General features: G+C 36.2%; 1 protein-coding gene and 1 pseudogene across 1 annotated transcript in view; both read right to left on the reverse strand.

Moving 5' to 3' along the window:
- The window catches only part of PKHD1 (PKHD1 ciliary IPT domain containing fibrocystin/polyductin), a 469,885-nt gene that overhangs the window by 13,553 nt on the left and 439,788 nt on the right, over window positions 1-16,544 (reverse strand). The window contains 3 exon segments of the mRNA XM_038554300.1: window positions 4,140-4,259; window positions 8,432-8,590; window positions 14,638-14,745. Coding sequence (XP_038410228.1) covers window positions 4,140-4,259; window positions 8,432-8,590; window positions 14,638-14,745 — 387 coding nt within the window.
- On the reverse strand, window positions 12,121-12,241 carry LOC119874371 (annotated as a pseudogene).

Below are 16,544 nucleotides of genomic sequence, written 5' to 3' on the forward strand. Positions count from 1 at the left end.
CATGAATAAATAAATAAAATCTTTAAAAAAAATAAATCTGGAAAGATTTGAAGATAAGAGTTTAAAAAAAAAAAAAGGAGGAGATACCATCCTGGAGGGAAAAGAAGGAGTGGTAGAGTGGACATCTATAAGGGGCGGGGTGTGAACTGAAACTGAACTGATGATAGATCTGTGAAAGAGTGGGTGAAGATGGAAACCAAAGATGTTACAGAGGTGGAATTGGTCAAACTCGAACAAATGCACAGGGTGGTACAGGGACAAGAGGAGGTGAAGATAATTCTGAGGTATCTCTCCTGGGAGATTGGCCCCTGGTTCACCCAATTAGGGGAGCAAGGGAACAGTTGAGAATGAATGATACAAAATTGACCTTTGACAGAGCAAAGTTAGATTCGCTCCCTGACATTTCTATAAACCTGAGTGGGTGAAGATTGGACAACCAAGGCAAATAGGATTTGAAACAATGTGATATGATTTAGGAGCTAGAGGGACTAAACATGTAACTTAAGTTGATGATATTCTTTCTCTCTTGGAGCATTCTCTCCCATCTATAAACTCATTGAATACATGTCATTCATTGTAATTGCTTTATATCTAATTATTTGCTGCCTAGGATTGTTCTCTCATTTACCCCCTAGTATTATTCTTACATCCCAACCATACTGCAAACTCATCACAGATAGGGGACCAGATATCACTTCCTTGCAACTATACAGCAAAGATCTCATAAGGTATTAAATAAATATTATAAGGTAAATAAATACTTATTCAATATTTATTCAGAGACATAATCTAACTGCATTTATCAAGGCATTCCAGCATCTTCCATTTACATGTTACAAAGACAAATAATAGCTTCTGCTAGGGTTTCTCAACCTTGACATTATTGACATCTTGAGGCAAACAATCTTTATTGTAGGGTGGTTTGTGCATTATGGATGTTTTATAGCATCCCTGGTTTCTTCTCACCAGATGCCTGAAATATCTTCCCCTCCCTGTGAAACTGTGACAATAAAAATGTCTCCAGACAGGAACACCTGAGTCATTCAGTTGGTTGGGTATCTGACTCTTGACTTCAGCTTGGGTCATGATCTCAGGGTCCTGGGATTAAGCCCTACATTGGGATCTGTACTGAGGGTGGACCCTGCTTGAGATTCTCTCTCTGTCCCCTCACCCAACCCTCTTGTGCTCATTCTGTCTCTAAAAAAAGAGTCTCCAGACATTGCAAATGTCCTCTGGAGGTAGGATGACCAACTATCCCAATTTGTCTGGGACTGAGGGAGTTCCTGAGACACAAGACTTTGATTTTTAAAACTGGAAAAGTCTTGGGATAACCAGGATGAGGCGACCACCCTATTTGGGGGCCCAAATTACCCTGGTTAGGGGCCATTGGCCTGTAGGAACAAAGATCTATCTATCTATACATTCTTAAAAAAGCAAGTACTACCATGGAGGTACACATTTAATGTTCTTGTCATCCAAAGAGGAAAATACTAATTTTCAATGAAGTAGGAGTGATTGGGAAAGACTTTATGGAAAAAAAAGAACACACGTATTTAGTGGCGCTTAAAAGCTTTAGAAGGTTTTAATAGGTGAAGATAAACAATCCAGCTGGAAGAAACTGTGCAAGCAAATGGATGAGAAGATATTAGACACATCTCAGAATGAGTGAGCTAGTATGGGGAGTATGAGCAGAGGGCAGGAAGGTGAATTGCAAAGTAAGATTACAAAGATAGGATGGAGTCAGGCTTGGAAGGCTTTGAGTCTTAAATAACAAGAAGAACCAAAATAAATAACACATATATATTACATACAATATGCCAGCAATTGTTTTGCACACTTTAGTGCAAATCTTAACTCACTTAATCTGCACAACTATAAGTGTGGGCAGTATTATTATGGCCACTTTACCAGTGAAGGAGCTGATGGACACAGAGAGGATAGTTGGCTTCCTTGAGATCAGGAAGCAAGCCATAGGATAGTTAGAATTAAACTTGCTCTATCTGACTCCTGATTTTCATGCTGTTAACTGTCACATTCTCCTGCTTTCCGGCTAATGCTGGGAATTCATTAGATCTGATTGGCAGAGTGATGAGCACAATTATGAATATTAAAGTCTGGTTCAGATGATTCTATATGTATGGCTGGTGACAGTAAAATATGAAGAATATATGCACCACTCTTTTCTTTCTCCATTGTAACTCTCCACCATCCCTACTGCATCCATGCAATTTTTAATAAAAGCCATAACATGATGAGTTTACAGTCTGAATCTACTGGGCAGTGGAAACACTCAGTTCCACCAGCTAAATAATTTTAGTGCCAGGATAGTACTTAGTGAATGCAATGTGCTCATGAGAGACAGAGCCAATCTTTTGATCAGCAAAGGCCAAGAGTTTAGAAAAAGAGGAAAAAGGGAAGCTTAAGTGCCATGGAAATATTGAAACAAAACCAAACTTATTCAAAGCTAGCAGTAATTAATTGTTTCATAGCTGGTAATAATTCCTGAAGAAAAGTAGGAGATGCATCATTACTTGCCTTGGAACGGATGCTCTTTAGATTTGGACAAAGGGTAGAAAATAAGGAAACAAATCTGCTATGATCCCTAGGGGAGGATTTGGATAACATATCTTTCTATTTTTAACCTGGATGTCCCAATAAAATGGCCTTTGATACTCCCATCTCTTCAATCTAAACTTTTCCACAGGAACCCTGCCCCTTATCTCATTCCTGATAATTTATTAATAAGTCACCATATAAAAAATGTTCCTTAATAAAACACCCAGGCATTGTGGACTGCTTAATGTAGTTAATTTAAGTAGAGCAACTGAGATTCATGTAGATAGCCATATTAGATTAGGGAGAGATTAGCATCACTCTTGCTGTTTGCTTAAGAATGCAGCTGAATATGCTGTTCTTTGCAGTGCTGATTTCACATGAGCATTTTTGAACACTTGTCCTGAATTTGATTGCAATAATATGGACAAGAGGTTTCTAGAAACCAAATTAAAATGGTCTTAGATGGAATCCAGAAAGAATTCTTGTCTCTTTCTCTCTCTTCATTCTTCTCATACCCACTCACTCTAAACCTCCTACCATCTTCTGGTATAGGTCTAGCCTGGAGTATGGCTGGCTAATTTGTTGGGACATTTCTAAAAAATTAACTTCGTTTTTTCCATGTGAAAAAATACAAACAGGAGAACAAACTGATATTTTACACACACACACACACACACACACACACGCACACACACCCCAAAGTTCATTGAACTAGTTAGAGGCAGAACAACATTGAATTGCTACTTTTTTGTTAAACATGGTACTAGAACCATTGGAATCATATTCCTTTCTCAAGCAGAAAATATCATGAATATTCACTATTGCTTAGAATAAATAAAAATATTATTTTCTTTAGAGTAAAGCCTACAAAGTGTTTCAGATCCATGGAAATTATATGAATATTTTTCATACACCATATCCATATTCTGCAAATCCATCTTGTCTTCTATTATCTTCCTATTTTCTATGTCTTAGAAGGACAAGGGCAAAGCAGTGGTCTGAAGTAAACGCTTACCTTTTCTTTGCTTGTCACCAATTCTAATGGCAATTAAAAAACATAACAAGTAAAATCAACTGGCATAATGTACAATGTAAGCAAATAATGCATTTTGCTAAAAGTATGACTAAAGAACAAAGCAGAGCTTAACAAACCTGACTCATTTCTTAAGGGTTCCATATTCAATCTAATTTGCATAGTTGGTATTTGGCAACTCCACTGTCTTATTTCCCAAATTCAATAATGTTGCCAGATTGGCAGCTTTGCAATAGCTAAGGGAAAGATGATATGCCTATACTTTAGTTTTCCTTTTTCTATGTAGCAAATTCAACTGTTAAACCAATTATCATCTCCTAAGAAAAAAATATGAACGTCAGCTTGAATAATAGGTTAATAGCTGAGTGAATCAGCGGGACTTGTATACTCTTAGGCTGGGGTATAATTTCCTTGAGAAGAAGTAACAAAGACTAAAGAAGCCACTAACAAATAAACTGATTCAGAAACTGACAGCCATGGGGAGAAGGAGGCCACAGCTCATCCATGATAGGTGTCTCTTGTGGGAATCATTCCTACTGTCCAAGCTTACCTTCTCCCATCATGGTGTCTTCCTTTTTAGTCTCTTGTGATCTTGGGTGTTTGGATGACATGTGAATATGACTCTTTTGATCATTAGTCTTGAATTCAGAAATATCTTCACTTTTTATTTCTAAATTAATGAGAAAAAAATGTGAATGTTTCTTGTTTTTTAGAATAAGACATTTTTATTCGTAAACAGGTCCTAAGTGTTAAGGCGTTTCTCTTCTATGTCTCAACAAAATGACTGTGATATACACACACTAAAATGCATGTAATGTATTCAGAGCTTAAGGAATAATGAAATACAATCTCATATACTTACCGGCAACTTTGAGGTGTCATACTGAACTACACAACAGCCATCATATATGGCTACTGAACACTTGAAATGTGACTAGTTCAAATTAAGATGTGCTATAAGTATAAAATATACCCTTGATTTTGAAAAACTGTAAAATATCTAGTATTTTTAATTTATTCCATGTTGAAATAAATTTTGATATATTAGGTTAAGAAGATACTAGAAAATTACATCATGTGCCTCACAGTTCATATTATGCTTTCACTGGATTGAGGTGGTATGGATTGTTACAATGCTCTTTTTAACTCTTTTTATTTTGAATTAATGATAGATTCACAAGAAGTTGCAAAGAAATATATAGGGAGAAGTCATGCACCCCCATCCAGCCTCCTCCACTGGTAACAAACTATATAACTGTAGTATGATATCAAGACCAAGACATTGACATTGGAACAATCCATAGAGCTCATGCAGTTGTGTGATTTGATTAAAGACTCCTACTTTTGACCAAAGGGATGTTTTATATTCTATTCATTTATTTATTAAATATCATAATAAAAAATATATATACATTTCTCATGCCAGGAACTGTTCTAGGCAATGGAAAGACAATGAGTAAGAAAGACTCAGTCTTTCTCTCACAGAGCTTTTATTCTACTTTGGAGGGCAGACAATAAAAATTGTAATGTAATTTCAAATGATGCCAGGCCATGGCATATGATAATTTTTCTCATGGAAAAGCACTTTAGTGACTGAGTTTAGCTAAAATAGCTGATTTTAGGGGTGCCTGGGTAGCTCAGTAGGTTAAGCATCTGCCTTCAACTCAGGTCATGATCCTGGAGTTCCCAAATGAGCCCCATATCAGGCTCCCAGCTCAGTGGGAAGTCTGCTTCTCCTTGTGCCCCTCTGGTCACGCCCCCTCCTACTCTCTCTCCCTCACTCACTCTCTTACATAAATAAATACAATCTTTAAAAAAAATAGAAATAATAAAATAGTTGATTTTTTCACCGAACACCATTTTTACGTTGAAAGAAATTGGAAGAACAAAAGACAGATTCTGGTTATTCAAACTTGGATATTTGGTAGATTTTTTAAAGTGAATGACCAGCCTGTAACTTCTATGAAACAACTGACAATATTTGCTGCCAGTGATAAAATTCAAGCTCTCATGGCAAATTTAGAATTTTGGACAGCTTACGTTTTGCAGATATCTAATTATTAAAGTTTAACAAATGCAGTTTTTAAAAAATTATACTGTGAAGTATGTCAGTATTTGGAAGATTTTTATAACTCAGTGATACAATATTTTCCAAATGGCTAAAGCATAATGTTTCAAAATCACACATAGATAAATCTCCACTCAAAGAACATGACAGATTAGTAGTTTTTCCTGTAACCAAGTACAAAAAGTACATCAAGATGTACCTTTCAGTAACTATCTCTTGGCCAGTTTGGGTGCAGTATCAAAGAAGATTACCCACAATTAACTGTGAAGTCTATTAAAATACTCTTCCCCTTCTATTACGTATCTGTGTGCTGCTGAATTTTCCTCATATACTTCAGCCAAAAAACAATACGTTGCAGCAAATGTAATGCAGAAGCTGCTAAGTGAATCCAGCTTATTTTTTGATTCATGAGACACAGAGAGAGGCAGAGACACCAGCAGAAGGAGAAGAAGGCTCCATGCAGGGGAGCCCGAAGCGGGACTCCATCCCAGGACCTTGGGATCAGGACCTGAGCCAAAGGCAGATGCTCAAGCACTGAGCCACTCAGGGGCCTCTCAATTTGTTTTAATATTCCCAAATTGTCAAACACATGAGCACATACTCCTTGTATGAGAGATGAGGTGAATGGCATGCTTGAAAGTACAAGATGAATAAATTCTTTAAAAATGTTAAAAAAATGTCAATTCTTAAGGCAGACATTAAAGAGTTTTATAAAAATGGCATTCTTTTCATTATATATATTTGAAAACATAATTTTTAAATGTAATAATGTTAATTATGTTAACATGCATGTATTATTGTTATTTTAAGGTGAATAAATTTTACATTTGCTCTTTTAACTTCTTATTTGGAAATACTAATCTATGAACACACATTGACAAAAATTCTTTTTGGGTTTTTAATAATTACTGAAAGTGGAATAAGGTCCCCAGATCAAAATTTTGTATACTGCTGACATAGACCGTACAGCTGAATCAGAGAACTCTGTTTCATGAGGAAGATGGGGAATGATACTTTTTATTCTAAAGTAATGAATGCTAATTATAGAAAATTGAAAAACACAGAAAGATATAAAGAAGAAAATACAAATTACTCATACAGAACTGATTACTCTACCATTTTTTCATAAAGTGCTTCCTGATCTCTTTACATTTTTGTAAAGAAAATTAGGAGTCTGCATCCAGTCAGGAAAGTATGTGAATTTAATACAGAGAAATGTGTCCACAGATACTGAAAAGTTGAAAGAGCAAAAAAAGAGGATAGTGAAGTAATGATATGTTAGTAACTGCAGGAAGAAGCTTCCTCTGTAACTAGGGAACAAAAGTGAAGAGATGGGGTGAGCAGAGCTAGGTGGGAAGTCCCTCCATTGCTGATACACATACCTGTAAAATGGAGGACAAGAAATAAATAGGGTATTTCACAGAGTCACATGAAATTAAAACTTATGAAAGATCTTTGCTTTCAAACCAGAAAGCAACACATGCATGTGCGTGCACACACACACACACACACACACACACACACACCACATTTAGATTTAAAAGCAAAGACCAAAACCTGCATTCAACAAATGACAGGTGACAACCCAGAATGAAATCCCATTCTTCTTGAGAAAGACAGTTTTCCCAGCCCCATCAAGACAGGGAGAGAAGGGGGATATCATGCTGATACTTTGTTCAAAATAAAGAATGGATCTCCTGGAGCTTCCCTTCCTCAGCATCTCTCAGAAACCCAAGCTTGGTGAATCTTCTATTTCTGGTACCATGCTTCTCCCTCTTTCTTTTCTTTATTTTGACTTTCTCTCTGCTTCACCTCATTTGTACTCATGCTTGCTTATCACTTTGGTTTCCTAGCATCTCCTAATATCACAAGTGTTTCAGCCCCCCATTTATTTGGGTGGAGTAAGTGATTTTCCACTACCTGGTCTGCCTCCCTATCTCCCTCACTTCTGCTTTCTATGTAGAAAGATAAAAAGAAGCTTCTTTTAGGGGATCCCTGGGTGGCTCAGCAGTTTAGCGCCTGCCTTTGGCCCAGGGCGTGATCCTGTCCCGCATCAGGCTCCCTGTGTGGAGCCTGCTTCTCCCTCTGCCTGTGTCCCTGTCTCTCTCTCTCTCTCTCTCTATCATAAATAAATAAATAAAATCTTAAAAAAAAATAAGCTTCTTTTCCAGAACTCCTTTCCATCAGTGTTCTCTATGTCTCCAGCCTAAAAGAAATTATTTGCTTCTGGGAGAATGTCCAAGAATATAGTTTTCATGCTCCTAGAGGGAAAAAAACCCACCAAGCATTCTCTTCCTTCTTTTGATTCCCTTCCCCTTGATTCTTAAACATACTTTTTGGAGGATTATCCAAGCAGTGGAACATAATGGGATCTGGAGCCAAACTGTCTAGTTTTTCCTGATTATGCGACATTGGGCAAGTTACTTGACCTTACTGTATATCATGCTCCACCTGCATAACACAGACATAATATTTAATACCTACTTCATAGAGTTTTTGTGAACACTAAATAAATCCATGCATATAAAGTACTTACTACCTGGTCCATAGTGAATATTCAATCAATATGAGCTTTCACTATTATTGCTATTATTATTTAAGGCTAGGTAATCTTTGACTCTACTGTATGCATTGAATAATTTGGTTCCATGTGGTTTAATATGTTGCACTTTCATAAAAATTTCTCTTTGGGGGAAGAAAAAGAAATGTTACTATATTATACATGATGACATTTCCCCACCAATATTTTCATTCTAAAAACAAAATCTACATACTTCTGCTTTTGCTTTTCCTAAACCAACAGCACACCAGACAGCATAGAGCCAGCCATGAGGCCACTGAGCATAGGGAAACAGCCAAGATGATGCTTGACTTCTCTGATGGAGCCGCAGGTAAGACAGTGAATGACCTTGATCGAGCTGTAAAATTGGCCCCTATTAAAAAAAACAATAATAACATATTAATAAGATAAAAGATGCTGATATAATAAAAATATGTTGGAAGAGATATGTTTACAACAATATCTTCCGCTTAGTAGGTTCAACAAATATTTATTGAATTAAGCGATTAAATGAACCAAAAATAAATCCAAAATTTGTATTTCTGAAGAACTACAAGAATCCAATTCCAACAATAACATGCAATTGTTCTTTCCAATTCTGTCCATTATTCATGGGGCACTCTTCCAATTCTCTCCTTTTATTCTCAGACTTACCTTTTCCACCAATGCAAAATTTCAATTTCACTCTCATGTTCCACTAATTAGAACAGAAATGCTCTCAGCTCCAGAATGTGTGAAACTACTTGCTCTAACGTATGTATCCTATTTAAAAAATGGCATGTAACACATCAAAACAGGGGAACAGAGACTCCTACCATAGAGCCAGGAGAATTTGCTAATGTTCATGAGAATTTTGTTACCTGAAAAACTAGGAGTAGAGTAGTGGCAAATAGATAAAGCCATTCTGGTCATGATGGTGGAGCAAAGTGGACAAGTTCCTTTAGAGATGGGATCTTTCTAAGAATTTGTCTCAAATTCTTTAATAGTCTGAAGAATTTCATTCTCATTCCATTATTATTTTGAACTAAAGCATACAAAATCTGGGGCACCTAAGTGGCTCAGTCGGCTCAGGTCATGATTGAGTCGGCTCAGGTCCTGGGATTGAGTCCCTGCTGAGCAGGGAGCCTGCTTCTCCCTCTCCCTCTGCTGCTCTTCCTGCTTGTGCTTTATTTATAAATAAATAAAATCTTAAAAATAAATAAAGCATACAAAATCTAAAAAAATAAAAGCATGTTTATGTGCACAAAATTGGTTCACAAATATTTATAGCACCTCTATTTGTAACCACTCAAACCAGTAAACAACCCACATGTTCTTCAACACAGGAATGAATAAACCAACTATGGTTTATCCAGACAATGGAATACTACTCAGCCAAAAACAAGGGGGAAGAAAAAGAAGAAGGAACCAAAAAAGGAAGGGAGGGAATGAAGGAGGAAGGAATGAAGGCAGGCAGGAAAAAGAAAGAGAAGGAAGGAAAGAAGGTAGGAACATAGGAAGGCAGGAAGGAAAATAAAAAAGAAAAGAAGAAGAGAGAAAAAAGAAAAAAAAAGAAGAGAAAAGAAATAGAAGAAAGAAAAAAGAAGAAACTATTAGTAAGAAAGTGACAACTGGGATGAACTTCTAAGGCATTATGTTAAGTGGGAGACGTCCATCTCTAAAGGGTATATACTTTATGATTCCATTTATATGACATTGTAGAATAGACAAAATTATACTGATAAAGAACAGGTAAGTGATTGTCAGGCATTAATCATAGTGGCAGGGGAGGATGTGAGGACAGAGGAACAGAATAAAGGAGTTTTTCTGGGAAATGTTCTATATCTTGATTGTAGTGGTAATTACATGAATCTATTAATGTATTTGAATCCATAAAAACATATAAAATTAATTTAACGTATATTATTTTTAAATTTAAAATTTTAAATTTGCGTATAATCTTGAGGGTGATAGGTATGTTCATTTTCTTAATTGTGGAGATGTTTCATGGAAGTATATATTCATCAAAATTTATGAAACTGTATATTTTCAATATGTATAGCTTATCATATGTCAATTATACTTAATACAAAATGAAAAGTTAAAGAAAAAAAAAGTTTGCCTATGAACATGAGTTAGTTATAGCCTATGATTTGTTTCAAAACAAACCAACCCACACCAAACCTCTGCTTTCATCTGCATAATGCAGGCAAAAAAAGAATTTTTATTTTCTCTTCTCAGGGAGACATTGTGTTTTTCTTTTCTGTGCTTTCCTTGGGCTGAATCTGATAATTTGATTGAAAGTCACAGTCAGGTTTTCAGTCTGTTGACTCCTGGCTGACTTGGTCCCAAAGCTACCATAACAAAATTAGCTAGAAATGGTTCTCCTGTGTGTACATCTTATACTTGAGACATACTTGGCTTATTTGTTATTAATTAGTTGCTTTTTATGAGCATCTGAATAAGATAAATCTAGCCTAGAGATGAGGGGGTGGATTTTACTAGGGCTTTGCAGAAGTAAAACAAAATGCCTCATGCTTTTATCCATTTTCAAATGATTGCTCAGTGATTGTTTACTTTGCTAACTGGATGAGTTATTGTTCTCATTCTGAAGATATTTAGAAGCTACTAGATAAAATGAGATATATGTACAAACATTTATAATACAAATCAGAATGTGACACATGCCAAAAGAATATTGCAAATCAATTTTTCTGAAAGGATATTTCTCATCAATATGGTCAGGGAAAACAACCCAAAAGAGAGAATATTTAAGTAGGGCTTTGAAGCCTAGGCAAATAAAGACAGAAAGGAGAAAGGAGCAATGGTTTAGGAAATTAATGCTGAAAAATACTCAGAATTAATGCTGGAAAGCATTGGAGATAAATTTTGATGCACAGTAAATGTCAGCAAAAGATCCTTGACCATATTCTGAAGGCAATGAGGTGTCAAGAAGGAAAACTTCTGAGCTGGGAAGTGGCATGAACCAAGTGAGATATAGAAGATCAGGCTGTGGAAGAGTTTCAAACACATATAATGGCAGATGGGCTAAAGTCAGTGAATCCACTTTAGATGTATATGAATCTAAGGGTATAGACCACCAGCTTTCAAATATTTCTGGCAGAAGAACATTACAAAAATGTAATCTTTGACATAATCTCAATATCCTTACTTATAAACAAATTGTGCCTATGTTGTGCCAGATTTTTCTACACTCTGAAGAGATAGCGCTGAACTCAGCAGAATTCCTGTTCCTTTTGGGATTTAGGTTCTAATGGGGGGGGGGGGAGCAGAGCACATAGGCAGTAGACAAACAAGCAAATACCCCAATAACCTTGATGCTATGTAGCAGTAAGAGCCATGAAGACCAAAGTGAGGCTGGCAGAGAGTGACTGGAGATGGAGCAGGGTTGGGAAGAGTGGTGGTACAGCCTGAGTGATGCAGAAAGGGCCTCTCTTTGGAGGGAACTTTTGGGAAGAAATCTGAGTGAAATGATGACGGAGTCATGTGAATTTCAGGAGAAAGAGTATTCCAGGCATGACAATGGCAATGACAACAAGGGTTTCTCTGGATTTGGTGGCCAGGAGCAGCCCTGGCTCCCTCAGACTCTTTTCAGCCCAACAGCCCCTGAGAATCCCCTACAAGCTCCCATGGCTCCAAGGAATGATCAGAGAAACCACAGCCAGATCATGGGAATGCTAACGAAGAGAAATTGGCTAGCTGGGAAGCCAGTAGAATAAATACACAGAAGGCCTTCTCGCTTGGTGGTGCCTCAGGACGCTCTATACTGAATAAGTGAGCTGGATTAGTCAACATATTAGAAAGACTTGTGAGGGTCCCATACACATTTGGCCAGACCTTTAGTTGTTCAGTTTCTCAAATTTTATTATTTCTAAAATAGGAGTAAGGATTTGTTCTTCTAAGACATATGACTTTCTGTCTTCCATCTATTCTCCTCTAATTTAGACTGTAAATATCATTCTATTAGTAATAATCGCGCCTCAGATAAACCTCATTGGCTATGATACTGCCACTTCGCAAAGCTTGTAGATCTCATTCTGACAGAGCCTCACCTCATAGATGTGGTTTTGAGAATTATGAAGATTAATTTAAGGAAAAATGCTAAAGAAATACTTTCTTTTTTTAATATTTTATTTATTTATTCATGGGAGACATGGAGAGAGAGAGGCAGAGACACAGGCAGAGGGAGAAGCAGGCTTTCTCTGGGGAACCTGATGTGGGACTCAATCCCAGGATCCTAGGATCATGACCTGAGCCAAAGGCAGGTGCTCAAGCAACTGAGCCACCTAGGCTTCCTAAAAGGAAAACTTCTCAAGATAATTCTTCAGTTAGCCTCTTCTATAAGTTATAGTGAAACCTAAAATAAAGTAGTAGTGTAGTAAACATGAACACTACGGCTGGCACAAAATCATGTTATTGAGAAGTTTTTGTCTACACCACGTTTTATATCTGGCTTTATAACTTATTCCTTACAATAAATATGATAAAGTAATTAGTCTTAGTTTACCAATGAAGAAATTAAAGGACAAAGGTCCTTTAAAAAATCCGGCAAATCTGGGTCAAAATATCCAGCTCTGTATGGATTGCCATTCAAAATATATACTTGGAAATCCCGTGGTCAAGAACACTGAACATGGATCTCCATGGATCTATACTTAACATAAGGACACTTTCATAGGTACTTAAAGGCTATTTGCCTTGCAAAATTAAAATTGATAATAATATATTTGACCTCAGAAGGTAATCCTGAAGCTATGTAGCAGTAAGAGCAGAAAAATTGCCCAAGATTTGGAATTAAGGGATAAAAGTGATTACTGATCTGATCAATGTCATACCGGAGACTTTAAGTTTATCAAATTCCCTGGAACATATTTTTTAATATTAATTATGCCCAGTCTTGTTAATTTGTAAATTAGTAAACTGCAAATGATTTTGCTCCAGTAAAGGTGCAAATGGTATCAATAGACATGTCATCTCAAAGGTTACAGCTTTATTGTCCTGTATGCAATGTGGCAAACTTATTTCAGCTTGGCTATGTGATCCATATCTCTCAAATGCTCTTTGTCTTATGCTTACTGTTTTACTGAGATAATCTCAAATATTCTTTAAACCAGATTTGCCATCTTCCTGGTACCCTCACTTGTGAGGTAAAAAATTTGTTGACAAATACTCATTATATATTTTCACAAGAGCCATATTTTTCACTTTTTGAGAAGTACACTATGACTGTTTGAATTTAAGTTTCATGAGGGATAACTAATATGTGGACTTACTTAAACATTTGTTGTTGGGCTTTGGATATCTCACATCAAAATATGGGATTCTTCTGGCCATTTCCATTAACTAACTGGTTTAAATCCAGTAATGATTATTCAAATGTATTTCATAAAACTTTGCATTATCACACCTGTGTATTAATGGCTTTCCACAGTTGCATGGCTTTCACATCAGACTAATTTTCTGCCCCAAATCAATAACTGATTACAAATATCAATTGTACTTTTTTAGTTCAAATGTGGGGTTAGCATTTTTAGAATTCTTTTCATACTCTCTTAGCTAAGGAATTTTTTTTTTCTGGTAAATCACAATAATAAATGGAAGAGTTAAATCTCCTTTCCCCCTCCTCCACCCCAGTGGATTACTCTGTGTCTCTATTAGAGCCCAATATTTTAAAAAGAGTATGTCAAAAACTATACTCTCAAAAAAAACCCTCAAAAATGCAAAACAAAACAAAAACCTCCATTCTTACATTCTTGCAGGAGAAGACTTGGCTCTATTATTTGTGGAAATGAGAGAGGAGTATTTTGCATGGGCTCATTTGAAGTTTAATTAACATGTTATCTACTTCAAACTTATTGAGTAGTATTGCCTTCTAATAAAGCAAAAATTGTCAAGAAGGGGGAAGACTTCAAGGTTTTGTCAAGAAGAACTGGAGCATATAGACAATTTATACACACCTTATATATCTCTACTTCTAAAGTACCAGGATTTTGAATGGATATGATTGCCATTTATGGAGTTGGGAGGAGGCAGTGGTTGAGGAGGGCAGAAATCGTAATATAAACTCAATATCCCATGACTCTTCTTATTAGTTGAAATGTTCTAATTAATATCTAACCAAATGCCACCACATGTCAGAGAAATATTAAATAATAATTTAAGAAAAGCATTCAAAGTAAATTTTAACAACTAGAAGAAAATGTACATTTGGATCCTTGCTTACCAGAATTCTTCTGGAGCTTAATTTCTACATGTGTTCTTGCTTTTCAAACCTTAATGATATAACCAAGTGAATTTTTTCTCTAAGCTGTGACGACTTCTTATTCATGATAGGAGCTCTTCCCATCGTGAAAGAGAAGGGGCTATTTTTTGTTTTTTAAAAAAGAAACAGATAGTAGAAACATACTCTGCTGATATTACCTGGAGGGGAAGTGACAGTAAAAATAAAGTGCCAATTTGACCCAGAGATCAAAACTGCCAGGTTGGAGAAGCTCACATAACCATCTTGACTTTCTGCCTGAGTACACCCTACAAACAAACACAGAAACACAAAGCGTTAGTTACCTACTCAAGAGCAGTTTCTTCAAGTCTTCTCTGTAAAGAGGCAATTGGACAATAATGGAAAATAAAAAGATTTAATGAAAGAGATTATGAAATCCATCAGGCTTTTCTTAGATAAATCTTGGAGCCAAATAATCCAAGAGAGAATAATAATAACAACAGTAATCGAAAGTTTGCTAGGCCAGATAATGTGCTTTATATACATCATTTTAAATAAACTACACAACAGGAGATAGATAAGTTTATGGAAGTGAAATTACTCGGTGTTCAGATTATAACTCCACATCCGCCTGATTTGAAAGTTTGCATTCCTAACCACTACTATATGTTGATTATTTTATTATTAAATGTCTGTCAAGAAAGAAAGTCTGTTATCTTATAGGTGGTCACTTTCTAGGTTCTGACTCTCTTCTATTCAAGGGATCTGTAGTTTATGTAGTGGCAGAGTTAGGCCAATAGAGCAGGACCACAGCAATGCATCAAATCATGACTGAGAAAGGCTACCCTGATTTAGCAACTTGGGTTGCTTGCACTGTGGTTTCCTTGAATAAAATGCAAAAAAAAAAAAAGAAAGTTTACGTCTTCTAACAATAGGCCATCCATTTTTAAAGTGGAAGAAGGCAACTTAACTCAGGATCCCATTCTCAATGCCATTAATTAGTTTTCTAACTCCACCATCCTTAAATTACTTTGCTAATTAACAGCTGCTACAGTTCACTCTGGAAATGTCACTATGATTGATATGATGGACAATGAGTTAGGAGAGTGATCTTAAAGTTTATAAATTGTTTTGAGATCTTTAAGGCTGAAAGGTATCATAAAGATATAATATGCTTAGTGTTACATTTTTCAATTCAATTGCTTAATCCTTTTTGTGGCAACATTGTCTTTCCTCATCAATTTTGCAGAGCTAACAAAAACTCCTTTTTCAAAAACATCTTTTCCTTCATCTCTTCAGCATCCCGAAATAAATAAAATGCCCAGAAAAATGGAAATAAATAAGCCAAGACTCAAATAAATGATAGGCGCCCAAGATAAATGCAGTTTATTACTCTTTAAAACCTATATGCATCAAAATTATGGTCAATAAACTCTTGCAAACAATGAACTGCAGAGTACAGATGTTCAACATGAAATCGTTTGCTGCAGTTTTTCCTTTGACAAACGTCCTTATTGTTCCCATCTTTGGAGGAATACAAAGCAGCATTTAATCGAAATGTGTCCGTCGAGCACAGTGAGTTTGCCTCGTAGAACAGCCGCCAAACTGCCTAATGGAAAGTGTTTTAGCTCCAAATGGGTTTGCTTTTGTGTTAAATACCAGCTTGCCTCAGAGATCTCTACAAAGATTCCCATATATATCTATGATATTCTCAGATTTGAAGCATATGTGCCCAAAAGCTGAGGCAGTTGTTGCCAAGTACAGTACATTACTCCAGGGTTCATCATATCTCTGGAATGGTAATTGTAAAATATACAAGTGCCATCGACAGGCTCCCTGATCAAGCTGGTATAAGCAATGTACTGGCTGGGGGAACTTGGGATGAGATGGGATGCTGGGCTTGAAGCAAGACTGAAATTGACTCCATGACTTAACAGAGAGTGCTACTGATTGTGTTTCTGTGGGCCCTATGGTTTCCAAAATACTTTCCAGCCCTAATTCTCTCCTACAGTCATCCCTTTCACCCCTAGCTATATTAGCAAACTGATAACATCATTAATGTTGAGACTTTATTTTTTTAATATCAAAAATGTATTTTTTCCTATTA

This window comes from Canis lupus, chromosome 12 (assembly GCF_011100685.1).
Source record: "Canis lupus familiaris isolate Mischka breed German Shepherd chromosome 12, alternate assembly UU_Cfam_GSD_1.0, whole genome shotgun sequence".
Classification (NCBI taxonomy): Eukaryota; Metazoa; Chordata; class Mammalia; order Carnivora; family Canidae; genus Canis; species Canis lupus.